The 26,947-nt window shown below is 36.3% G+C and overlaps 1 protein-coding gene across 5 annotated transcripts in view; it reads left to right on the top strand.

Moving 5' to 3' along the window:
- SLAIN2 (SLAIN motif family member 2) overlaps positions 1 to 26,947 on the top strand; it is a 78,256-nt gene that overhangs the window by 10,416 nt on the left and 40,893 nt on the right. For 2 of the 5 annotated variants that reach the window (XM_037034243.1, XM_037034240.1), the window contains exons 2-4: positions 19,763 to 19,911; positions 26,113 to 26,181; positions 26,663 to 26,758. In XM_037034243.1, coding sequence (XP_036890138.1) covers positions 19,763 to 19,911; positions 26,113 to 26,181; positions 26,663 to 26,758 — 314 coding nt within the window. Of the gene's footprint in view, positions 1 to 19,762; positions 19,912 to 26,112; positions 26,278 to 26,614; positions 26,759 to 26,947 lie in introns of all 5 variants that reach the window. The other 3 variants (XM_037034244.1, XM_037034241.1, XM_037034242.1) reach the window with 2 other exon arrangements.

Below are 26,947 nucleotides of genomic sequence, written 5' to 3'. Positions count from 1 at the left end.
CCCCAGTCTGGCAAAGGAAATAGNTTATTGATTTTTATTTATTTTTAAAGCTTTTTATTGATGATGCTATTACAATTTTCTCAATTTCCCCCCTTGATTCCCCCTCTGCCCTGCACCCCAGCGCTTTAGCTTCCCCTCTTAGTTCATGTCTGTAGGTTGTATGTTTAAGTTCTTTGACTTCTCTGTTTCCTATACCATTTTTATCTCTCCCTATCTATTCTATGCCTACTAATTATGCTTCTTCTTCCCTGTTCCTTTTTCCCCCGATGAAAAATATTAACAGTGAAAGGACAACAAAGTCACAGTTATTAACAACCACACCTAAAAAAAAAGCAAACCAAGAGGACAGCTAGATCAGGAGTGGAACCATAGAAATGAAGAACACATGGAGGGTTAGCAACAGGGGGGGTGGGAGGGGGAGAAGGGGGGAGAAGGCACAGAAAATAGCATAGATGGTAGGTAGAAAATAGGGGGGAGGGCAAGAATAGTGGGGGAAATATAGAATCTAAAGAACTTGAGACACGTGGTTATAAACTAAGGGGGGGGAGAATGGTGGGGGAGGGAGTTTGCGGGTAGAGGGATATGAAGGGGGGGAATAGAACAACTGTAATGGTATAATCAATAAAAAATTTTAAAAAACACTGCTGTCATACTTTGCAATTGTTTCTTTTTTAAGTTCTAAAAACTTTCACTTTGCTACTATCACTAACCTTAGGTTCCATTGTGGCTTACTGTATGTATTTAATAATAACAAGCAGCAAAAACCCCCCACAATATTCAGCACAATTGCCTGAGATGTTAACAGTGTGAGGTTTAGCAGTGAATCGACTCCTGCTCGTGCATTCTCTCCTTTGTCACCTGGGAGAGGCCTGATCCACCATACCAGTATCAGCACGACAGGTATGGTGGATCAGGGCTGAGAACTGAAGTTTTGACAATCCAGGCATTTTTTTCATGAATAGCGTGGTCAAGAACCATATTGTTCAAGGTGGGAGATGTTCAAGAAGTGAGGTTTGACTATATATGGCTGAGCTAGGATGTATATTTAAAATTTTTAAATCTTTACCTAATTTTAATGATGTTATTTTTTATGTTATTTTTAATAGATTTATACTGTTATTCACCTTTGGTTATTATATGCTCCCCCCACACCATTCTGTCTTTTCGTCATTTGTTCTTCAACAACCTGAGGCCTGTGTACATTTTTAAACATTTCTTTACATAAGGATCCCTTTTTGTACTCATTATGCTTGTTCTAACTTGGACTTCGGAGCTCCTGGAGTCAGATAACATAGTAGCTAAAAGCCAGGACTCTTAAGAACTAGATAGCCTGAGTTGGAATTCCTGCTCCCACCCTTGTTAGCCATGTGACCCTGGGTAAACCACTTAATCTCTGTACTTGAACCTCTTTGTTATCTCTGAAATACTGAAAGGGATACTTTTAGAGATTTCCTTGTTGTGTACTGACACAAAGCCAGATGGTATAGCCTACTGCACAATATAGCCCATGGCTCTGTAGGGAGGGGAAATAATTTTCCTCTTCCCTTCAGAGGTCTTTTGGCTAAGACATTCCTAAAATAAAAGACGATTAACAGGAAAAAGCAGACAAAAGTTTCATAACATATATACTTCATGCAAACATGGGAGAGACCTAGGAAAACTGAGTAACTCGCCTAAATGGGCTTAAGCCGCCATCTTAAGTACCATCTTCAGCTCAAAACAAAAGAGGTTGGGGGTGAGGGAAGTCAGTTATGGGCGCTTACTGGAAAAAGCACAGTAAACCAGGGTGAGGCAGTTAGGCAGATTTAAGTCATTGCCGTCTACATTGATAAGAATTTCTAGAGGTAAGGTCATCCTCTTCTTCCCGGTACACTGATGGGGACACCCTGACAAATGGAGAGTCCCCTTACAAATGTAAATGTCTTACGAAAGGTAACCTCTACTTGGTTTTCAGAGTTTCTCTCATATCTGCTGTTTCTTAAAATGAACAGCCTAAAATAATTCTTACGATAGAAACATATTTTGTTCCACCAAGACAAAGGAGTTACCTTTTATAGAGAAATCTCTCCTACACCCACCCACGCACATGTGGTTCCCATTTTGATCTATTTCATGTAAGTGAGACTTCCAAATTGTACAGTTGCTATTGGTTGGTATAGGTGAATTTGTGTAGTTCTGATTGGACAGGACAGCTCTCAGTCCATTGGTTGAAAAAGGAAAGCAAGACTCCCTGCGGTGGTTGACTCAAGTGGCGCAGCATGCAATGCATAGTGCAGGAAGCCCAGAGTTCATTCTGAGGCTCTCCTGATTACACAGGGAATGTGAGGAGCCCGTGTCAGCAAATGGCTGCTAGACTTACTATTCATAAAATTTGGGTTCTCAATTGACTATACAGATAAAACTATAGCAGATAAATTCCTTCTCAAGAATTCTAATCAACTGGATCTTTTCAGGGTCCGCACCTGTTTTAACATTTACAAGAATTTCACATTCTCTGTTCTTTGATCCATGTGCTTGCAGTCTTAGACTCCCACATTTTTGTAAAACAACGTAATTTTAGTCTTCATTTTTCAGAAATCTACAGCTTCTTCTTTGAATTTACCTAAAACAGGTAAACCTTTAGTGGGGAAGGAAGGAGTCCTGAATCTCAAAGAAAGGATCCTTTATGTACTTTTTTATCAGACTTTCTCAAACCACATAGAAAAGAATGAACAAGTGGTATAATATATTAAAATCTCTACATTGCTATTTAAAAATACTCATTGTTGAGAGGTAGGGTTAGGAAGTGACTTCTCCGTGTCTTCAAGCCTGTTGTTGTTTTTATCCATTCATTTTGTGAATTGTGCTAATCGGAAAGGAATTTACATGTGGGGAAAAAAGGAGATGTGTGTGAAATACTTTCTAAATGTTAGATTATTTATCTACTCTGTTGCACTGTTGTGGATGAGACTTTTAATATTCCTTATGTATTTGTATAGATTGTATTACCTAATCAGTGTTAGTTAAAATTAGTCTTAGCATCCAGAAGTTTGTGGCTTTATTGTTTTTCCCTTTATCTTATGTCTTCCCTTTCAGAGATCCATTATTGCTGACAGCCCCTATAGCCATGGTGGAGACAACAGCTTAGAACAGAGGTGCTAACAGGGGAAGTTGGTAGGGGCTGGCAGGCTCTTTGCAGGGCCCCTAGGACCTTTGCAGAACAGAGTTACAGAAAACCAAGTTAGAAACGGACTGAGATCGGATGGTCAGGCCTTTTGTTTTAAAGTTGTTTAGTATCCAACCTGGCCAGGGTAGGTAATTCTTTCTTAAACATTTTGATTAGAGATTTCATAAGTTTCTCATATCCTGTTAAATCCACTTTAATTTGAATCAATTTTCTCTTAAGTTTGTGAAGACACTTTAAACCCAGACTGATTTATCATCAGTAAGTTTTATTGGTAAATGTCCTCAACTTAAAAATAGATAGGTATGTGATTTTTTATTTACTGTGTTTTTGCACTCATAGCCCTTTGCTTCACTGAGAGTGGGCCTTATTATGTGACCTCTTTGTTTTGGCTTGCTTTTTTAAGATTTTATTTATTTATTTATTTTTAGAGAGGGGAAAGAGAGGGAGAAAAACATCAACATGTGAGAGAGACGTCAATTGGCTGCCCCTCACACACACCCAACTGGGGATCAGACCTGAAACCCAGGCATGTGCCCCGGCTGGGAATCGAACCTGCAACCCTCTGGTTCACAAGCTGGCACTCGATCCACTGAGCCACACCAGTTGGGGTGACCTCTTTGTTTTATGTATGTTTTTTCTAGGGACCATTGGGAAAATTTGCCTGCAGTTTAATATGATAAGCCTACGTTAGTAAAACAGTTTAATTTATATAATTATGATGACTTATGAATAGTTAGCAGTCATTCACTGTTTAATATCTCAAAGGATTATTTTTTTAGACCATTCTTGTACCAAGGAGATGTTACTTTATTTTTTTTTAATTTATTTAATTGTTTTCAAGTACAGTTTTCTGTCGAGATGTTACTTTAAAATAACATGGGGTGGGGGTTTAAATGAATCAGAAGGTAATCTAGATGAGAGTTTTATGCCTTTCTTAGCAGTGGATTTCCAGTGATTCTAATGTGGCTTTAATTTTTTTTCTCACTAATGAAACGAACATTTAGAGCCCCTGTGTGTGAATAGTGCAGTGTTGGGAACACTGAAAAACATCATAATGAAGGTTTTTGAATTGTTAAAAGTGGAAATTAGCCAAAGAAGGGCCACATGGCTGGTAAAATAATATTAGACTAATTCTATATAACTGTGGAAATTATTACTAGAACGATAGGTGTGAATTAGAGGCAGACAAGTTTTTATTTAATGTAAGAAAGAATTTTCTAATAGCACGGTTTCTAGATGGTATGGACTGCCTTTAAAATGTGTTGTAAGTAACTGTTAGCAGTGAAGACTGCTGACAGGTCCTGTGGCAAGGGATATTACAAAGGTCGAATTAGGTTACTTCTGAGTGTTCTTTTTACTCTCTTTCTGTGATTAAGATATTGTAATCTATTTGGGAGACAAAGTACTCAACTCAGATGTGGCAGGAATCTTGAGCAATGGAAGCATTATGGATTTTTTTTCTAAATCTTGGCCATTTTTCTCTGAATATCCTTAGTAATGGCAGATTCTGTTTCTCTTGAGGATAAGTGTGGAAAAGTCGTTTTTATATCTAGAGAATAAAAATGAGTTAGCAAGATATTTAAGGTCCTCAGCAATCAGTTCTTTCTCAGTTCACCTTTTTCCTAGATTTATTTGCTGTTGCCAGAGAACTTCATGAATATTCATAGTCTGTTAGCTTTTGATGTTCATTCTGCATAGAGCACCTTTTTTTCAGCCCTTTGTGAAATTCTAAATTCCTCACTTGGTTTACTTCCTCTTCAATGTTACCTGTCACTATTCATATATCCTTTTTTGGAGTTCTGTAACACGACAGCCTTGTACTTTGGTCTGTGTAGATGATGAGCAATTTAAGCAGAGGGACAGTATCATACTCATTTTTATGTTTCTAAACAAGCTCACAGTATCTTGTGTGTAGTAAGGCTTAGTTACATTACATTAAATTTAATCAATCTGATTATCAGTGTGTTAGGTTGGAATGAGGTAAAACTGTATAATAATGAGACCAAATTTCTTACATGACTTGCATGACCCTTATGCCAGTTACAGTTGAGGGACTTCACACATATTCCACATAGTGGCAGTATTGAATGTGTACTCTCCCATGATGAATTAAAAAAGAAAATACTGTGTAGATACAGTGTCTGATGTTAAAAATCAGTTTTGAAATTAATCAAAATAGTGACGTCTCTCTTTGATAGGGTAGTAGATATACCTTATTTTAAACTTCTTCATATTTTTAGTGACTTCTGAATTTTCTGTTGTAAACACAAATTACTTTTGTCATTTATAACATTCTGTTGGTAAGATTTAAGTCAGTTTTGTTACCCCATGTTCAGATAGATGGGGATCTTACTATAACATGAGGTATTAAAAAGTTGTTCATGTTTTCCTTGTTCCTTAGTGGTGGTAAGGTGAAGAAATTTAGACATGTGGGGTTTTTTGTTTGTTTGTTTAATTTTACTTATTTATCTTTAGAGGGGAAGGGAAGGAGAGAAGGAGAAATATCAATGTATGGTTGCTTCTCATGAGTCCCCTGCTGGGAATTGGCCCGCAACCCAGGCATGTGCCCTGACTGGGAATCGAACCTCGATCATGTGGTTCACAGGCCCGCGCTCAATCTACTGAGCTACACCAGCCAGGGCTAGACATGCGTTTTTGATAGAACTGGAGCCCAAGTCAGCTGGTGTGTATGATCTTATGATCTGTTATTAATTTTTAACTTCATATTTTAAAAATGAAATTCCACAAGCATAAATATTAATGAGTTTATCATATTTACAGAAATAAAGTATGTAGCTCATTTTCTCAGGCAGAACCCTAAAACTTCTTTATTTTCCAGGAGTGTCAGATAGGGAACTTTGAAGCTGTGTAGCTCACATCCTGTGAACCTTCTGGGTCACTGATGCGGCAGCTGTCCTCAGTCCCATCTTTGAAGGCTACCCCATGTGCAAACACGTATTTCAAACTACCCAGGGATCCTGGTGCTGATGCCCTGGTACCTCAGAAGGGCTTTTCCCTTCTCCCTCTGCGTATCCAGATTCTGCCTTCTTGCCCCTCTTTGCCTCTCTGCAAGGAATATAAGGAGATAATTAATAGCAGAATTAAGTGATGTCTTAATTTAAATCAACTGAGTTATACTAATGGATTTTATTATAGCAATGAATTTGTAAAAACATGTAGATTTTAAGACTTTCAGTAATATAAATTCTTATTTTGCCAGTTCCATTTATTTAAAATCACATTCTCTGGGATCTTTCATTTGGGAATCTAAATTATGGAGGAAATGGACATCTTTTGGAACAAACGAGCTTATTTAAAGGGAAGTCTTTTAAACTAGATCTTTAAACTAGGTGTGGTTCAAAAAATGCAAACCAGAGAGTTATCCTGATCTGGGAAAAGGCTCAAATTCTGGGGGGGAAAAATGGAAATTTCTTAAGGGTGTTAAAGAACTGTAGGGAAGAGAAGAAGTGATGGTATCGCAGAAGCAAGATAATGCAGTATCGTAATATCTGACATGAAATTTGTGAAAATATTTGGGAAGATAAGGTAGCATCTAGTTAGAAAATTAAGAGGTTTAGAATTCATGAGATGACATAAAGTATCCCACTTATACAGTTTACTGGAAGGAAGCCCCACCCACACACTGCCCTCCCGTTACTTTGTTCAGGAGCTTCTTAGCTCCCTAGAGACAGTACAAAAAAAAAAGTACACAACTAGGGTTGTTTTGTTTGAAAGGTGTGAATAAGAAGCAGGGGTTGGCCAGGCCAAGTCTTTAAGTGACCTGTGAGTGTGATAAACTTGAAGAGTGGAATTTAATAAATGCTATTCAGTTAGGTAGTTTTTAAGTATGCATTTCATGCCTAATTAGTACTGGAGTTTATTGTTATAATGAGATCAGATTGTGTGTCTTAATAACTATTTAGTAGATATAAAAAGAATACTGTAATTTAGTAATTTTAGGATGTGACTATCTTTTGAGCAGACCCATTATTTTCCCCTCTAAGGGAAGATAATGGGTCTTGCCATGACTTTTCATAGTGAAATTTTTATTTGCCATTGGTTGTTCCTAGCTAGGGCTGATCTGGTGAGAGTTAAGCAACAAAATTTTAAAAACCTTATGAATCTGCCCTGGCCACTGTAACTCAGTTGGTTTGGAATGTCATCTCATATGCGGAAGGGTTGCAAGTTTGATTCTTGGTCAGGGCACGTGCTTAGGTTGAATAATCTATCCCCAGTTGGGAGTGTACAAGAGGCTTCTGATTGCTGTTTCTCTTTCACATCAGGAACTTGCTGTTCCTCTCTCTCCCTCCCTTCCCCCAACAACAACAACAACAAAACACCTTATGAATCCTAGAATCATGAATCTAGAGACTTGGAACTTGATGAGCAGGTACTGTCATCAAGGTCTTGATGGTAGTACTTCATGGTAGCCTATGAAGAGGCTAACGACCAGCCCTGTGTGAGGTGTAGTAATCTAGTTTTGCCTTAATTCATCTCTGAATTCCTGTCCAGCACCATGCCTGGCCAGTCAGTGGTGGTTGCTACATATGTAGCATATTTGTTTAAATGGCTGAGTAGAGATTGATACTAAGCCTTGAAGGTTCCTCAAGTTTAGATTGGAGACAGAATGAACATAGAATTCAATTCTCTTTGAAACCAACAATGAGAGGTCATAGGAAAGTTTATATGGACTTGAATGTTGAGTTGATACTAAAGATTTTGGTACGGGTGGAAAAGTATTTCTTGCTCTTCTGTCAGAATCAAAAAGTTTAGGAAAAGCTAAATTTGAGTATGGTAAAGAGAAAGCCTATGAAGATACTTAAGTGAAATTTGCTGGGGAACAAGTGAGAAGTAAAGTTGCATCATTGCATTGGAAACCATACTGTGGATGGTCTGTGAAATGTAGGAGATTTTTTTTTTGAGTGTTCCAGTATTCTTAACAAAACGATGTTTTGGAAAGGTTAGTGTGGCGATAGTATGCAGGGTATGTAGGTGGGAATAGAAGGCACAGTTACCTTTATGGGTAGAAAATTGAGTTCCTGAGCTTTACGAACCTTTTGTGCCCTGAAGCACGTGGCAAAACTGGAATTCAAACCAAAATGTTGAGTCCATAGTGATGTTCTTTCCACTTCATCCCAGCTGCTTATAATCAACTACATGAAAACCATCACATCAAGCTAAATGATAAAGATTAGATTTGTTTAGTTCCTCTTATAAAACACTCACGTTTTAGAAATATTATTTTGATCTTACTAACTTTCTTAGATGAGGATATCAACATTTTGGGCCAGATAATTCTTTGTTGTGGCAGCTGTCATGTCCATTGTAGGATGTCTGGCCATATCTCTGGCCAAACAAAAATGTCTCCATACATTGCTAGATGTTCTCTGGGGCTAAATCACCACAACTATTACCTTAAAACATGCTTACAGTGTGGTGTCAAACTTAACCAGCATTATGTAGTGCTGTATTGCAGGAATGAATGTCATATTCAGTAACTTTGCTCCATATATATTTCTAAGTCATAAAATAGTAATGTTTTGAAAATTAGGAAGAACTAAAGTAGTTTTAGAAAAAATAATAGGAAAACAAATAGGAAAAACACAGGCTTAAATTAGGACTTCCTGGGCAAACTGGGATGAATGGTCGGTCACCCTAGGAGTAATCAGACGTTTATTTAATACCTAATGGGTTGGCAAAAAAATCTTGTTACTTTTTTTTCTGTAAAATAAAAGACAAACTTTTTATTTTCACCAATAACTATTGATTTGTATATTTTGAGTATGTCAGCTATCTCCCTCTATTGGCTTCTAGTGGGTAGAGGCCAGGGATTCTGCTAAACATCTTCCAATGCATAAACAGCCCCACAGCAAAGAATTATTTGGCCAAAATAGCAATAGTACCAAGAAATTTGGCAAGCCACTTTCGACACATTTGATCAGTCTCAGCACCTTCTCTATACACTACACAAATCTTTTTTATGCATTTCACTTGTGTTTTTACCTTTCCTGAAATTATAAAACATAGTATGTTGAAAATGTTGCATTATTTTCTTCCATCTTCAGTATTAAGATAGCTGCACAAAAATTCACCAATTTTCATAAATTTTTAAAAAATGCATGCTGATATGACAGCTGTCACAATACAATCTAACAAAATTGTTTTAAAAAGTTAAAGACAACTAAGCACTACCAGAGCTGTCCTATGGAAAAAACTAAGTGAACTTTTGGGCCAACCCAATACTGTAAGTAGAGCACTGTGTTAGGATGATAAGGAGTAGTCATAACCGTAGCATTTACCAGTAGAAAACCTCATGGAAAAGGTGAGTCTTGAATTGATCTTGAAGTAAGGCTTGCTTTAGACAAGTGAAATGTAAAGGAATTCCCCCCCACCCCCCAAGTAAAACCAACTATGAGCAAGGATATCTGTGATTCAACTAGCCGTGATGCATGAAGTGAACATTTATTTGACCATTTTGGCTGGACAAAGGGTTTCGTACTGGAGTACTTGGGAGGGAAGATCAGAGGATGTCTTTTTGGATCAGATGGCACAGGTTCTTGAAAATTAAGCTGGGACTATATCCAATGGAAGAGTTTTTGAGCTGTGAGACAGTTATACTGATCTGTGTTTTAGAGAGCTAAATGATAGAGGGTAGAAAATATAATTAGAAGGATGAAAAATCTGGTGTGGGGAAACTGGTTGAGCTTATTATTGGATGAGATGAGAGTCTACACTGGAGTGGAGTGGAAATGAAAAGGAAGGGATGGATTTGAGGGGCATTCGTGAATTGATAGGATGTTTTGATTTGGATAGAGAAAAACAGTCCAGGTTAGCATACAAATTTTCATTTGTTGCCCTGGCTGGTGTGGCTCAGTGGTTGAGCACAGGCCTGTGAACCAAAAGGTTGCTAGTTCAATTCCCAGTTAGGAGGGCACATTCCTGGGTTGCTGGCAAGGTCGCCAGTAGGAGGCTTGTGACAGGCAACCACACACTGATGTTTCCCTCCCTCACTTCCTCCCTTTCTTCCTCTCTCTCTAAAAATAAATAAACAAAATATTTTTTAAAAATGCCAAATTATCTGTAGCACTTCAGTTACTTAATGTTCTAGGCTAACCTATTGTTGAGGTTAAATACTTACATTTAAATATATGTGTTTAAATATATTTGTATCTAAGTACATGTATTTAGATTTCTTCCTATTATTTGGTTCATATTTTCACATAGTAGATAAAAGATTATATTAATAAATCTCCATTACCAGTGTTTTATGGATTCTAACTTTATGCTCATATCTTTTTGGATAATACTTTTGTAGAAACATTCTCAACAATTAAAAATATATATTAATATTTAAAACCTAACTTTAGTTGACAATTAAATCATTATAGTATGTATTATTATTATCTGGGATTTGAAGGATATGTTATATACTAAAAGTTATTACTTTTAACCATAAATACCATGGCTTCTACAGGATAAGTTCCTGTTTAATGCATTTTTGAGATAAAGGAGTTAGCTTAACAAGCTCTAAAATAATCAGTGTAGATTACACATACACATCTTTACATATGTAAAATATGTGTGTATATTTGTTGAGTATACGTATACCTATGTCTATTTTCTGTTGACTAAAAAATTCTGCTATTAGTAGTGGTTGCTATCTTTGTACATGATTGTGGCTCGAAAGATAAGTAATACTCAATATACATGAAGACTGTCTCTTGCATTGCAGATATGGCAACAATTTGCAGAGTCTGGTGTAGTTTAGACTAGCAGTTTTCCTGGGGTCTTTTCTCAAAAAAGAAGCAACTCAGTGTCTGATCACTGCCCTCTTTGGTTGGTCTCACCATAACTATTGTTTGCCAGCAATATATGGCGAGGCCTCAACCCTAGAAGTTTGTCTTTTCAAAGTAGTAGTTTCCAACCTCAGTTCTGTGACGTCTCAGGGAATATCAAAATTGTTTTTATTTTCTTAAAATTAAAAAACCCATGCCATACTGGAATGAGAATCAAGAGAGTCGTGATATGAAAGTGGAAGCATAAGAGTATCACTGTCTAAAAGTTTGGGTTTCGTTAAGTACTTCAAAGCTTTTCTTGTCTGCTCTGCTCTCTCTGCCCTGCTTTTCGGATCACCGTGTTGTGTTCTGCCGTCACACCCGCTGTTTCTGTAGATGTCCTACCGTGCAGCTGATGTCTCTTCAGTGCTTGTAAACTGTTCTGCTCTAAGACTTGATGAATGAATTTGCCTTACTAACAGTGACTGTTATTATTGGTAACACTGATGATAGTCCCCTAAAAACCAGAAGGGTAGTTTATATTTCTTCACATAAATACAGCATTACACACCTTTAAGTCAGCTAGTGGGCCAAATATAATAATAAATGCCATTATGATCCATCAAAAAGACTTTATATATACATACACATATTATATATACACATATATTATATATACAGAGAGAGAGACCTAAGATACTTTTCTTCAATTGAATTATGATTTTTGTGTTGGAGTAATGGGATTGATGATAACTTATATTCTACAGTTGGTAAAGCTTAGGAAAGGAGAGCAGGGAATAGCAGGAGGCTGTTAGAATGGTTACTATATTGAAGTCTTTATTTAACTTAAGGATCTTTTGCATTCTCTTTAAAAATGGTATTTGGCAATAATAGTTAGCAGCACAGGTTCTAGAGCAATTGTTCTTTTGCCTCTTAGTAGCTATACTACCTTGGACACGACATTTATCTCTCTGTGTCTCAGTGACCTCATCTGTGAATAGTACATTGTATTAGTACCTCTCTCATAGGTTGATTTGTTGCGAAGGTTGAAAGAGTTAGTATATTTAAAATACTGAAACCATGCCTGGCATTTAATAAGCACTTGCTAAAGTATATTTAACAACAGTTATTATTATTGCCACACTGACTGAGAAAGCTTGTTAAATCATTATTAAGCAATGTATCTTAATAGTTTAGAATTATTAAATTATATTTAATTGTGGGTAAAACCATAGATACTCTGTTAATTAAATTGTTTTAAAAACATAGTTATAAAAATAGAAACAAAAGTACAACCTCAAAATGGCCACATTGATCGTACTTTGGTATGTTTTATCTTTCTTCATATGTATTTTTAAACATTATGATCATTGCAGTTTTATTCAGTGTTCATCCAGGTGCATTTGAGCGTCTCTCAATGAAGGGGGTTACATGTGGAACTTTATGAAGACAGAGGCTCTGTTCTGTTGCCTTGAATATACCTACTCAGTAAATAGAGAAGGATGATTCTGAGGTATTAAAATCTGATTTTACTTTACCCATAAAGAATTGTACACCAATCTAAAATTTATTTCAATAAAATTTTTAATATGACCTTAAGAAAAATTACATTTTTTGTTGTCCTTAGCTTCAGTTGACTACAGTATGAAAAGTGATTACTATGGTTACCATAAATTCACCAAAGTAACTCTAGTCTCTGTATCTCCGTTATTGAATTATGTCTACTATGTGTGTATGCATAGAGAAGTCAGGAGAGACATGCTCCAAACTGTAAATTAAATAACTTCAGGGGTGTAGAGTTGTAGGAGGAAAAAGGTTATTATCATACCATATATTTATACATTTCTGTATCTTAAATGTTGTTATACTTTTAAAAAATAATGAAGTTATATTCTTAGTTGTTTTTATCCCCAGTATATAATACAAGTATGTGACTTATGGGTCAAAATATGACTTTTTATTGTAAGTTTTATAATGTTCATGTTCTTAATTACATTTCTACTAGTGGTCTAAATATTTAACAATATATAAGTTACATTTAATGGTACTGAATTCCTTTGTAGTGATGGTTCCAAGGCAGTGATTTTCAACCAGTGTGCCACAGGAATTTTTAAAACCTGCATTATCTGACTGTTTATTCAGAGGCACTGACCTCATTTCCCTTAGATTGTCAAATAAAAAAATGACAACAGCCAGCACCACAATAGCCATCCAGTGTAAATGAATCAAAATGATACCTTTTTTTTGGTCAGATTGGCAAAAAAAATATTTTGTGTGTACCACAGAATTTTAGTAATTATTTTACATGTGCAGTGAGATGATAAGGGCCTGAAAAGCTAATTTAAATCACTTTCTACAAATATAAATACATATCAAAAATTTCACCTGCTTAAAGTATACTGTGATTTTTAGTACTCAGTGGTTTTTATTATATTTACAGAATAGTACAACCATCACCATAGTCCTGTTTTAGAGTATTTTCAACATCTCCAAAAGAAGCTTTGTACCCATTGGCAGTCAGTTCCCACCCCTCTTCTCCACCCTCTCTCCCATCCTTAGGGCACCACTGATCTATTGTACTTTTTGTCTCATAGATTTGCCTGTCTAGACATTGCATACAAGTGGATTTATTCAGTGTATGTGGTCTTGTGTGGCTGGTTTCTTCTACTTAGCATAATGTTTTTGAGGTTCATCCATATTGTAGCATTTTTATCACCTCTATCACATTTTTAAATGTCTCTTTTCTACTTATAAATACCAATGCAAAAAATTCACACAGAAATATGAAAGTATAAATTAGTCTCTTAAATTGAAATGAGGGAGATGGAATTTCTTTTTCGGTAGGGCATATCTAAGTGGCTGCAAAGATATTCAAGGATGGTTTCCTTGAATAAGTGACATGTAAGACACAGTCAACAGTAGAAATGGGCTGGCTGAAGTTGGACGGGGAGGATGAGGTAAGCAAGAGGTAGAATTTAATTTGTTTCAGGCAAGGGGAACAGCATGTACAAATGACCTAGAAGCAAAAGCTGTTTCCTGGAATCGAATTAGTACCATATGGCTGCTATTTAGATTTGATTGGTGAAAAAGGGTGTGAAATAAAGCTTTTTAAAAAAAGTACTGAAATAGTTTTTTCATTGCTTGTGTGTAAGGGCTGTGGGAGCCTTTTTTTTTTTTTAAGACTCTATCCTAAGGGAAAAAGGAAACTGGCACAGAATTTTTAGCAAGGGAGTGTTACAAAGTCAGATTTGTATTTTAAAAACCAATTTGGTTGCAGTGTATAGAATGGATTGGAAGAAACAAGACCAGAGATTATTTAATTATTTTAAATTATTTTTTTCAACATTGTTTTAGCCATTCTTTGCCCTTTACATTTTGGTATAAGGCTTACGCTTACCATGTCAATGTCTATGAAAATGCCTGCTGAGATTTTTTTTTTAAAGATCATGGTGATTCTGTAGCTAGATCAATTTGGAAAGGTTGACAACCTACCAAAACTGAGTCTTCAGATCTATGAACATGGTACATGTCCATTTATTTGTTGTCTGTAATTTCTGTCAGCAGTGTTTTATCATTTCAGAGTACAACTCTTGCATTTTGTTTGATAAATGTATTCCTATTTATTCTCTTTGATATGCTGTTTCTGAATGAAATTATGTTTATTTCAAATTCAAATTGTTCGTTGATAGTATATAGAAATAGAATGGATTTCTTTTGCCTGTTGTTCTTACATCCTATGACCTTGCTAAACACATTTATTTGAGTTTGATTTTTTGGGGGGTTTGGGCAGATTCCTACAGAGGATTTTCTGTATATAGGATTATGTTATCTGTGAATAAAGACAATTTTACTTCTTTCTTTCTAGTAAGGATGCCTTTAATATTTTTCTTGCCTTATTGCACTGGCTAGATACTCCAGTACAGCACTGATTAGGAATGAGTGTATATTCTTAATGTTATTCCCAGTCTTAGGAAGGGCATTCAATCTTTAACCATTAGATGTATATTTTTTGACATATTTGTGTAGGATTAGTATTACTTTTTCCTTAGTATTGATAAAAGTAAGTGAAGGCATCTGGGCCTGGGCTTTTTTTTTTAAGGAAGATTTCTTAATTACTAATTTAATTTCTTTTTATAAGTACCTTCAGATTCTCTATTTATTTTTGAGTTCCATTTGGTAACTTGAATCTTTCTGGGAATTTGTCTAACCTATCTAACTTTGGTGTTTTGTTGGCATAAAGTCGTTCATAATACTTCCTTATAGTGTTATTCCCTTGTAATAAAATCTTTTTGTAATTGGTAGTGTTTGTAGCAGTGTTCACTCTGATTATTATTTCTAATTTTGGTGATTCATGTTTTCTCTCATGTTTTTAGGTCAATCTAAAGATTTGTTAATCTTTTGATCATTTCAGAAAGCAAACTTTGTTGGGTTTTTTTCTTTCATTGTTTTTCTATTTCATTAATTTCTGCCAATATTTATAATTTCCTTCCTTCTTACTGTCTTAGGATTAATTTGCTCTTATTTTTTAATGCTTAGATTGTGGATTTGAGACTTCTTTTTTTTCCTGATATGTGTTCAAAATTATAAATTTTCCTCTAAGTGCCTCCTTAGCCTCATCACATACGTATCGGTATGTTTATTTTGTTTTTAGTTCAAGGTAGTTTCTAATTTCCCTTGTGATGTGTTCCTTAACCCATGATCATTTATGAGGATGTTGTTTAATTTCCAAATATTTGGGATTTATGAAATTTCTTTTTGTTGTTCGTTTCTTTTTTTTTTAAACCCCACCCCCACGTTTCTAACATTTAATTCCATTGTGGTCAGAGAACAGACATTGATGAATTCCAATTCTTACAAATTCAGAAGAACTATTTTATTGTCTAGACAGTGTTATGTCCTGGAGAATGTTCCACTTGCATGTAGAAAGAATGTGTATTCTATTATTTTTGGTTAGAGTACCCCATAAGTGTTGGTTAAGTAAAGTCGATTGATGATGTTGTTCATGTCTTCTACTGATTCTCCAGTTCTTTTTTCAGTTGAGAGGGAGCTATTGAAAATTTCAGACAAAATTCTGAATTGTCTCTTTCCTTTCAATTTTACTACTGTTATTAGGTATGTTTATATTTAAATGTTACATCTTCCTGAATTATTGATATGCTTCTCTTTGTCTCTAGTAGTAATTCTTACTTTAAACTCCAGCTGTCTGGTGGTTGTTTTGCTATGATTGGATTTATGTCTACCATATTCATTCATGCATTCATTCATTTTTACTGTTTTCAGCTTGACTCAATTGTTTCTCTTCTTCCTCCTTTAATTGTGTTCTTAGTATGATGAGCGATTTTCATTTCATATTCTGAACATTTTGGGTGTTATGTTGTGAGACTCATAATTATATTTCTTTTTTAGTAGTCAGTCAGTCACCTTATTTGTGTGTAGTGCCTGGGCTGGGTGGGTTGGTGTTCAGCTCCCTGCTGGGCACTGCGGACCCCACTTCAGTAGTGGAGCAGCGGCACACCCCCTCCTTTCAGACAGAGGGGTGTTAGATCAGCTCCCTGCTGGGTCCTACTGGCACGCTGGCGGAGGGGAGAGGGGAGACAAAGTGGCCCACTTTCCATTGCCTCCTCGATGCCAGATACGGGTGGAGGCTCAACTCCCTACTGGGCCTTTATGGCTTAATTTTAGCAGAAATAGGATTGTGAAGTAATAGGTTTCAATTTTTTTTGGCAAGTTAAAAACTTGATACATCTCAACCTGTTGCAAGTTGCATTGGCTCTCAGTAAAGTGGCTGTGTCCATCAGAAAGAAGTCCCTCTTGATTAAACCATATATTATTATTTAAGAAATTCAGAAGCGTCAGATGGAGGAAAAGATTTATAGTAGGCAAAATGGTTATTTTTTTAAATCCTCACCTGAGGATATGTTTGTTGATTTTAGGGGTCAGGTAGAGGGAGAGCGAGAAAGAAAAAGGTCTGGCAGTTACCGCACGTACACGCCCTGACCAGGGAGCCCACCCATATCCATTTGGTGTACCAGAATGACGCTTCAAGCAACTGTGCCACCCAGCCAAGGCCAAAATGGTTATTTTGAAGAATTTTTGTGTTTGTGAGAAATAAGTAGGCGGAGTGATATGTATACTTACAGCAAATATTTTTATTTGGGATTTTGTCTTTAAAATTCAGGGACTGAAACACCTTGGTCTTGCGTGCTACAACCTGGCTCATGTGTCCTCTGGCAGGTTTAGAAGTACTTTGAAACCACAACCAAAGGTGCTCTGACTGAAAAATAATTTTGTGCCAACACCAGATGGGCCACAAAATTCTCCAGCTTTACTTGGGGGCAGTGATGGGGCACCGAAACAAGAGGCAGAGTGACAGAAGATAGTTGGCAGATCTTGGGGATGATCGAATCGGTCTCCCCTCTTCATCGCTCTGGGAATGGAAGAGTTGCCGACTCTATGGAAGGAAGGAGCATTCTCTGTCACTAGTTAGGGGAGTGAATACAATACTAGGGATATTGGGGGTGCGTGGAGAAGGTAGTTTATACATGTAGGTAGGGTAAGCAGGACTTGTTTTCAGAATTTTTTGCTGAGGGTACGAAATAAAAAAGATAGAGGAATCCAAAATTACTCTTAAGTTTTTAACTCTTTTAACTGAAAGAATTTTAGTGCCATTGACAAAAACAGGAAAGCTACTATGGGGTATAGGAAAGATAATGGTATTTTAGTTTAATTTTAAATTATTGATGTTCAGTTTATTTAGTTTATAGTAGTTTCTGTCTTTTTAGAGATGCTAAAAGTACCTTACAACTTTTCTATAAGTAGCTTTAACAAGATATAATTTACATACCATAAAATTTACCTGTACCTGTGTACCAAAAACTCATTGTGTAATTCAATGAATTTAGTATATTTATAGCCAAGACACTTATCACAATTATCACTACTATGTAATTTTTAGAACATTTATATCACCCTAAGAAGAAACCTCATCCCCATTTCTACCTTCACTCCTAAGCAATAACTAAAATACTGTCTGTTCTATGCCCTTTTGTAGACATTTATGTAAATGGAATCATACAAAATGTGTTTTTTGTGTGTCTGGCTTCTTTTTTTAAATATTTTATTTATTTATCTTTAGAGGGGAAGGGAAGGAGAGAGGGAAAGAAATATCAATGTATGGTTGCCTCTCATGAGTCCCCTGCTGGGAACTGGCCTGCAACCCAGGTATGTACCCTGACTGGGAATCGAACCCCAATCCTCTGGTTCGCAGGCCCACGCTCAATCCACTGAGATACACCAGCCAGGGTTGGCTTCTTTTCACTGAGCATGTTGTTTGACATGTTGCTTTCACTTTTTAAAATGAGTTTTATAACTAATAGTAGAGGAACCTACTAATAAGTACATGTGAGTCCTATGGGTAAATTGTGTGAAACCAGTTAGTTCAGGGAAAAGTTAAGAATAGGGATAATATCATAAAGTGGTTTTATGAATGTCATTCATCTATAGACTTTACTTGCTAAATACTTGCTAACATAGAATATCAGTGTATGATATTATACAGTGAAAGCTGTGATGCTGAAGCAGTGATTTATTATAAAACATTTGCAGTACTTAAGTTGGAAATAATAGAATGAAATCCATTGGTTTCATTTTCATTCTGACTTAAGATGTTATTTCGTAAATCGGGATTCTATCTCAATATTTTTGTCCAGATGAATATGGATTATTGACTAGAGAATGATCATTTTCCCCCGATTAGTGTTGATGATCTTGATCAGAGTTAAATAATTGATATGAGTGACAGACTTAAGTTATCGATAGGGGAGACGAGCGAAGAGATGGTAAATGTACCTATTGCCTTTGCAAAGTTTTTGTCAATCCCAGTCCTGTAGAGATATGTTTATTCCAGAGTACACTTCATTCTATTGTCCTAACTTGATTAATGTAAAGTGTGAAATTATTAACTCCTTGTTTTATTGAAACATTTAAGTATGTAGATATATCAAAGAATAATTTTGTTTACTTAATTCTACTTAAAAAGTGCCTTAAGTTAAAAACCATTGTGGTTAGAATTGAAGTTACTTCACATTTTTCAAATGGAGTCACATTTGAAATAAATTAATACCAATTGACATAATAGGGACTAATTTGAGGAAAAATTGCGAAGTGGAAAATTGAAGTACACCCCACCCTTCTCTTCTGCTCTTTTTCTTTTTGCATACCTTATCCAGGAGTTTATTTATAAACTACTGTTTCTTCTTTCCTTTGATTGACGTAATTTCATAAATCCATTCATATTAAGGACCTAAAGTGTTGCTTTTCTCTAAAATATTGTTTGAAAAGAGAGCTACAGTGTGGGTACTGCTTAACTAAAAGAAATGAATTACTAATGGTAGATTTTTGTGTGGTTTGTGGTAGAAAGAGAACTGGCAAATAGAAAGCATAATATTTATCTTTTCCATTCTGCCTCCTAGACAAGTCTGAGTGATGTGGTTATATTACAGAGTTAATTAAGTACTATTGAAAACAATAAACTGCTTTAAAGATAGATATTTCCTCACAGTTTTTTTAAAGAGTAAAAGAGAAAAATAAGACCCATTTTTGGATTGGACAGTTGGCCTCATTTGGGTTCATGTAATATGGCTTCGTATTGATGATGACAGTATTATTTTCTTCCAGTGCTCAAAGGAAATGTGGGTGATTTTAAAACATTCTCTGTTATCTTTACTCCCCTCTTCCATTTAAATGTATTCAAAAGGACCCCTATCTTTTAACCTTGTCCTTAATAATGAATGTTACCATTTCCATTTTGTTTTTCTTCTAGGCTGTATTCATCACCAAAGAAAAAACTTACACCAATGCAGAAATCCGTCAGCCCATTAGTTTGGTGCAGGCAAGTTTTGGATTACCCAAGTCCTGATGTTGAGTGTGCTAAAAAGTCTCTTATCCACAAACTTGATCAAACTATGTCAGGTATGTCTATAATTTTACTTGTAAATTCATCTCTTTGCTTTCTTTAATTAACACACCCCCCACCCCCAATATATGTTGAAGGCGTTTTTAGGAAGGCAGTTCGTTGCTTGGTAATGATTTTCAAGCCCCATTGTGCTGGCCATCATGAGTGTTTGCCATATGCACATAACCTTGTTTTGCTGTTCACTTTTTCCAATCTCATTTTTATTTAGCCTCATTTTAAAGAATAATATTCAAGAAATAATGGATTTTATATGATAGGTTTTTTTCCTAATACAAGTTAAAATTAACCATTTAAAAATATTTGTCTGATATCATCTAAAATTATCTCACCCCCCTTGTGGGAATTCTGATGTAGTACAAAGGTACAGGTTGATGTTTAATTACTTTGTGACTGCATATTACTTAGATTTTCTTATAAGAATAAAGAACCTTGTAAGGCTGTCTTCAGGGTTAAATGATAATGTTTATGAAAGAGCCTAGTATGTGTTTCTGACTTGTAGGTGCTTAGTAAATGTATTAATTTCCTTTCCTTGTTATGTTTTGCTTTTTTTCCTGCTTTTTACATGGCATTTTAAGTTTAAATTGCTTTTATGCTCTTTTGTTTATAGTATTCTCAAAGCTTGCAGAATGTGTCTATGACTATTTATGGCATTTAATATAGCATGCCTGTGTGGGTAGAAATGTAGAAAAAGTGTTATTGACTCTTTCTTGGAATTTCTCTCAGTCTCTTGAGAATGTTACTATTCTCTAGAATACTCTCATAGTAAAGGACTGGTGCATGATTACTAATGCTAAATAGGTTTGGGGTTCTTTGCTTTGTATCTCTTACTGTGGTGTTACATCGAAATAATGTGCTGACAGTGGTCATGGGAGGCAAAGGGGAGACTAAACAGTTAAATGGGCATAAGTGCAGTTAGTTGGTTGTAGGACATAATGGTTGTTATATGACAATAACATCTAATAACATCTAGGATATGACTGCAGAGCTTCACAGCCAGTTTTGACACTCAAGTCTTTTCCCCTGTGTAGAGAATCCATTTGTAAAAAGTAATAGCCTTTATCTACTTTTTAAAATGTTTTCTCTCTGGTTATCAAATGTTTTTAGAATTACATCCTGGAGCTTGATTTAAATTCCATTCATAAGAGATTTTTAGAAATATGTAGTCAGGCTAGTGGACAAACTAGTATTTCACAATTGGAAACAACTGGAAACCTTCTAATATTTAAGTGAAATGATATTATTTAGACTTTTATTTAAAATATTTTTAGGAAAAATATTCCAGTACTTAGAAATGATGTAAGTACGTTTTACAATTTAATTAAAAATTTTTATCATTCAAAAGTATATGTTAATAACATACCATGTGTTAATGGTCATTGTTCTTATTTCTGAGGCCATAGCAAAGAATAAAATAGATCAAAAAGTTCTTTACTTCCTAGAACTTACATTCTATTAGGGAAAACAGACAGTAAATAGATAAACATATAAAACAGGGGTTGGCAAACATTTTTTTGTAAAGGCCAGATGATGAATAGTTGAGGCTTTGTGGGTTACAAGGTCTCTGATGCAATCACCCACCTTCGCCCTGTTGCACCAGAACAGCCATAGATACCACATACATGAACAGGTGTGGCAGTGTTCCAGTAAAACTTCATTTACAAAAGCAAGTACTGGACTGCATTTGGCTCACAGGTGAATAGTTCACCAATTCTGCTTTAAAACATCCCAAGAAACGGGAACTATTAGCAGTTGGAAATTAACAACTTGGACTTAGAGGACAAAACCAAAGTTGTTGCACCTCAAAAATAGCAATTTGAGTGAGTGGCTTTTTGTTTTATTATAAAGGATCTTAAAGATAGTGGGAATATATGAGAGAAGCTGTTACTCATTTTTTTAAAATATTTTATTTATTTATTTATTTTTAGAGGGGAAGGAGAGAGGGAGAGAAACATCAATGTATGGTTGCCTTTTGTGCGTCTCCTGCTGGTAGTTAGCCTGCAAGGAACCGGCCTGCAACCCAGGCATGTGCCCTGACTGGGAATCGAACCGAGATCCTCTGGTTCGCAGGCCCGCGCTCAATCCACTGAGCTACGCCAGCCAGGGCAGAAGCTGTTACTCTTGAACCAGAATTAGGTGTAATCAAGTACTAGATCTGTTTAACAGTGTTTAGATTTTATAGCCATATATGCACATTATATTCATAGCTACAGCTCTATATCTATATCTATATCTATATCTATAGAGCTGTAGCTATGAATATAATGTATATTTAAAGGAAAAATAACTTGACTATTTCAAGTTTGAACCTTGTAGTCCTAAACCCACTTTTCCCGAGTTGGAGGAGAGATTTTTTTAACGTATTTTTTTAAAGATTTTATTTATTTATCTTCAGAGGGGAAGGGAAGGAAAGAGGGAGAGAAATATCAATGTGTGGTTGCCTGTCGTGTGTCCCCTGCTGGTAACTGGCCTGTGACCCAGGCATGTGCCATGACTGGGAATCGAACTGTAATCGGCTGGTTCGCAGGCCCGCATTCAGTCCACTGACCTACACCAGCCAGGGCCTTAACGTATTTTTTGATAAGGCAAAGAAACCTTCTTGGCAGAACAGTTTCTGCTCCATCACACTCAGCTTTTCTGCAGTGCTCTACCACCTGTCCCTATGGTGTTCTCTTGCTTTTTATGGTAGTGCATTATCTCTTTTATCTTCTCCTACTATCCCTGCTGCTGTCTTTTCTGCAGTCTTTGAATATTCTTCCTTCTGCCCCCTTTTGTGTGTGTGCATGTGTGGTAAAATTCACACAACATGGAATTGCCTACTCTGACTTAAATATACAGTTTAGTGGTCTGAAGTACACACGCATTGCTGTTCAACCATCACCACTGTCCATCTCCAGAACTTTTTCGTTATCCCATTCTAAAATATTGTACCCATTCAAGGCCCTGGTTGGTGTAGCTCAGTGGATTGAGTGCAGGCCTGCGAACCACATGATCGCAGTTCGATTCCCAGTCAGGGCACATGCCTGGGTTGCAGGTCAGTTCCCAGCAGGGGACTCACGAGAGGCAACCATACATTGATATTTCTCTCCCTCTCTCCTTTCCTTCCCCTCTAAAGATAAATAAGTAAAATCTTTAAAATACTGTACCCATTCAAGTTTGCATTCCTCCTACTCCTACCCATCAGGCCATCTTTTGAGTTTAGGGTTCCCCAGGTCTCTCTTTTTGCCCCGCTTTTCTCTTTTTTTGTGATTTCATCCATCCATATGTGATTTAGTATCATCTGTATTTAAATTAATCTTATTCATACCTTTGTATATTCAATTAATATGTATTGAGAGCCGTTAATGTATCAGGCTTTGGGGAAAGGATGGGAGGGTACATGATGAATAGAAACACTGTGTCCACATTCATGGAGTTTATCATCTAGTAGGGGAAATGGAAATATAAATAATTATTTAACTGGCAATGTATAGTTAAGGAACGGTATACATTGCTTTGAGAAATAAGAATTTTACCTCAGGAAGTGATGTTTAACCTGAATCCTAAAGATTCGGAAAAATGGGTGTTCAGGCAGAGGCGCCCCATGGGGAGGCTGGGGAGGGCGCAATGCATACATGAGGAACTAGAGCAAGCCAAGGTCGCTGGGGAAGAGTAAGGAAGGAAGCAGTGTGAAATAAGGGGAGAAAGATGTAGAAGCCAGACTCTGCAAGGCTTTATAGGCCACTTTCAAGATTTTGGACTTTACTGTAAAAGCAATGGGAAGATATCAAAGAGTTTAAGGGTGTGGTGTGGGGAGGGTGGGAAGACAAGATTTGCATTTTGATAAAGTCTTGCTTAGCCACCGAATAGAGAGTAGAGAGGAGAGGGTTGAAAGTGAGTGTGAAATGCTCTTAAGGGTGATGGACCCGTGTTGGGGTGAAAGGGTGCTAGTGGAGATGAAAAGATGTGGGAGTAGGAAGGAATGAACCAAATATGAGGAAATGAAAGAAAATAGAGAATCAACCGCGATTTCTAGGTTTCTGGCTGTGAGAGGATGAATGTTATTTTGAAGCGGGGACCTTGGAAGAGAATTCAAGTGGGAAGATTGTGAGTTTGGATGTGGACATGTTGGCCCTGGGGCACACTTGCCATGCCCACAGGGGAGACTGAATGGGCAGCGTATATGGAGCTGGAGCTCCGGAATGCCTAGGACTGGAGATACAAATAATGAAAGGAGTGTGGGGCGTGTAGATAATAACTAATGTTGTGGAAAGGAATGAACTTTCTCAAGGAAAAGAACATGGTACACCAAGTGAGAAGATAAAAGGGCTGAGGACTTGAAATGCTGGTGATTAAATAAATAACCAAGTAAAAGAGCATGAGTTTCAAAGGAGATCAAAGAGTAAAGAGATAGGAAGAAGTTAGCAGCCCCATTTCTGCTCAGGTTGATATTTCTGAGGTCATCCCACATACTACGTCCTAAATATGTACAAAATGTGGTGTGCTGTCTCATAGTGAATATGTGCAAAACGACTCTGTGTAACTTCCTGCACGATCCAATAAAACAGAACATATGTTTCCCCCAAAAGTAGTATTCAAACCAGTAACTTCAGAGTCATCTTTTTTTTCCTTCAGTAATCCTTTTCAATTTTTAATGTCTATCATTTTTTTCTTATTTTGTCATATATGTACTGCCTACTTCAGTCTAATCTATTCAACATCAAAATTTCCATTATTTTTTTCCCTAAAGTAATCGTATCATATCATTGTGGCTCCAGAATCACTGATGGCATCACCATTGCTGCTGGCTAGAGTTCAGACTCCTGAGCACAGAGTTCCAGGCTTTCCGTGACCTGGCGCCTGCTGGGTTTTCCCGTGGTCCCTCACCATGTGCTTTACCCCTCTAGACCCCTCGTCTTACTCCCTGAACACGCTGTGCATTTTCAAGACGTGGCTTCTGTTCATGTTAAAAACACAGACAGATGAAAGCACATACTTTCCCCACTTTTCAGTCATGGATTAAATTATTATTTATCCTCTCAAGACTGCTGCACTGCCTCTTCTTCCAAAAAGACTTACCTAGTTTCTCTCAATAGTGTTCACTTACTCTTTTCTCCTAATTTCCACAAACCTTTGCACCTTTATTATAACACTAATTTCATTTGGCCTTGAAATTGTTGTTTCTTTCTGCCTCTACTCCTCGGCTGTGAGCCTCTTGAGAAAAAGCACCGTGAAATATTGAATAAACTGGAAAAAGCACCGAGAAATATTGAATGAACTGGATTTTAGAGTAGGGTGGAAAAAAGAAATACTATTTTAAGTATTAATTTTTCTTGTATAATTACACTTGATATCTTGCCATATTTTTATACTATATTTTATATTCATAGCACTAAGTTTTTTCTCTTATTGGTAGAAATATCCTTCTTAAGCCAGAAAATGGTGGTGGGAAGGGATTTTTTTTTTTTTTAAGAGAGTGAATTCTCACATGTTTTGATGTTAACCTAGCCAAATAGTTAATATTGCTTTTTATTTTTAAAAATTCAAGCTTTGAAAATGTTATTTTTAAAAACTCATTATTTTGTAGTTTTTTTAAAAGCAGTACAGTTTGTTATAGAAAAATGAGACAATACAAATATGCTTTTACATTCATTTTATTTTTCAGGGCCATTTGGGGTTGATTCAGTTGGAATAAACTTTCCAATAAGATATAATAAGTAAATTCAGCCTTGGCTGGCATAGCTCAGTGGATTGAGCATGGGCCTGCGAACCACACAATCGCGGTTCGATTCCCAGTCAGGGCACATGCCTGGGTTGCAGGCCAGTTATCAGCAAGGGAAGCCTGAGACACAACCATACATTGATGTTTCTCTCCCTCTCTCCTTTCCTTCCCTCTAAAGATAAATAAATAAATAAAAATAATTTTAGAAAAGATATAATAAGTAAATTCACTTAGTGGTTAATAATTTTTGAGATATTCTTCCTATGATATTATTTTGTTGCTCAGTGTGACTGCTCTTATACTTGCATAACACAATTTAAGATAATGAAAATACTCTGTTAGAATTATTAATGTAATATATGTTCCCCCACTGCTATAAGAATGTTTCTGTATTGAGATTGATCATTACTTAATAAATTTCCTAATTGGAAAAATTCTATAATAAAATTTTAACTTTTTCTCACGTACTGATTTTGATTTCCCCTTCTCTTTAATGCAGCTCTCAAGAGGCAGAATTTATATAATAATCCTTTCAACTCCATGAGTTACACAAGTCCTTACAGTCCAAATGCAAGTAGCCCATATAGCAGTGGTTTCAATTCTCCATCCTCTACCCCGGTGCGACCTCCAATAGTCAAACAGCTAATACTTCCTGGAAATTCAGGTAAGAATTGAAATAGAGTGAATAAAGAATGGTTTTTAACTTACTGTCTTATCTCAGAAAATACCTTACTGCCCTGGCTGGCGTAGCTCAGTGGATTGAGCGCGGGCCTGCGAACCAGACCATCGTGGTTCGATTCCCAGTCAGGGCACATGCCTGGGTTGCAAGCCGGTTCCTTGCAGGCTAACTACCAGCAGGGGATGCACAAAAGGCAACCATACATCGATGTTTCTCTCCTTCTCCTCTAAAAATAAATAAATAAATAAAATCTTTAAAAAAAAAAAAGAAAAGAAAAGAAAATACCTTACTCATCTGTATTTCAAGTTATTTTATTTNTTATATAATAATCCTTTCAACTCCATGAGTTACACAAGTCCTTACAGTCCAAATGCAAGTAGCCCATATAGCAGTGGTTTCAATTCTCCATCCTCTACCCCGGTGCGACCTCCAATAGTCAAACAGCTAATACTTCCTGGAAATTCAGGTAAGAATTGAAATAGAGTGAATAAAGAATGGTTTTTAACTTACTGCCTTATCTCAGAAAATACCTTACTCATCTGTATTTCAAGTTACTTTATTTGTGAAACTTTTAACTAATTAGAGGAAATATCATTGAGGAGCTACTTGGCACCAAGTACTATACACAGGGATACAGATAAGCCAGTTTACATCC

Source organism: Sturnira hondurensis, unplaced genomic scaffold (genome assembly GCF_014824575.4).
Source record: "Sturnira hondurensis isolate 20B ecotype Veracruz unplaced genomic scaffold, ASM1482457v3 Scaffold0022017, whole genome shotgun sequence".
Lineage (NCBI taxonomy): Eukaryota > Metazoa > Chordata > Mammalia > Chiroptera > Phyllostomidae > Sturnira > Sturnira hondurensis.
The sequence above is the reverse complement of the archived record's forward strand: the minus strand, read 5'-3'. Positions and strand labels throughout refer to the sequence as shown.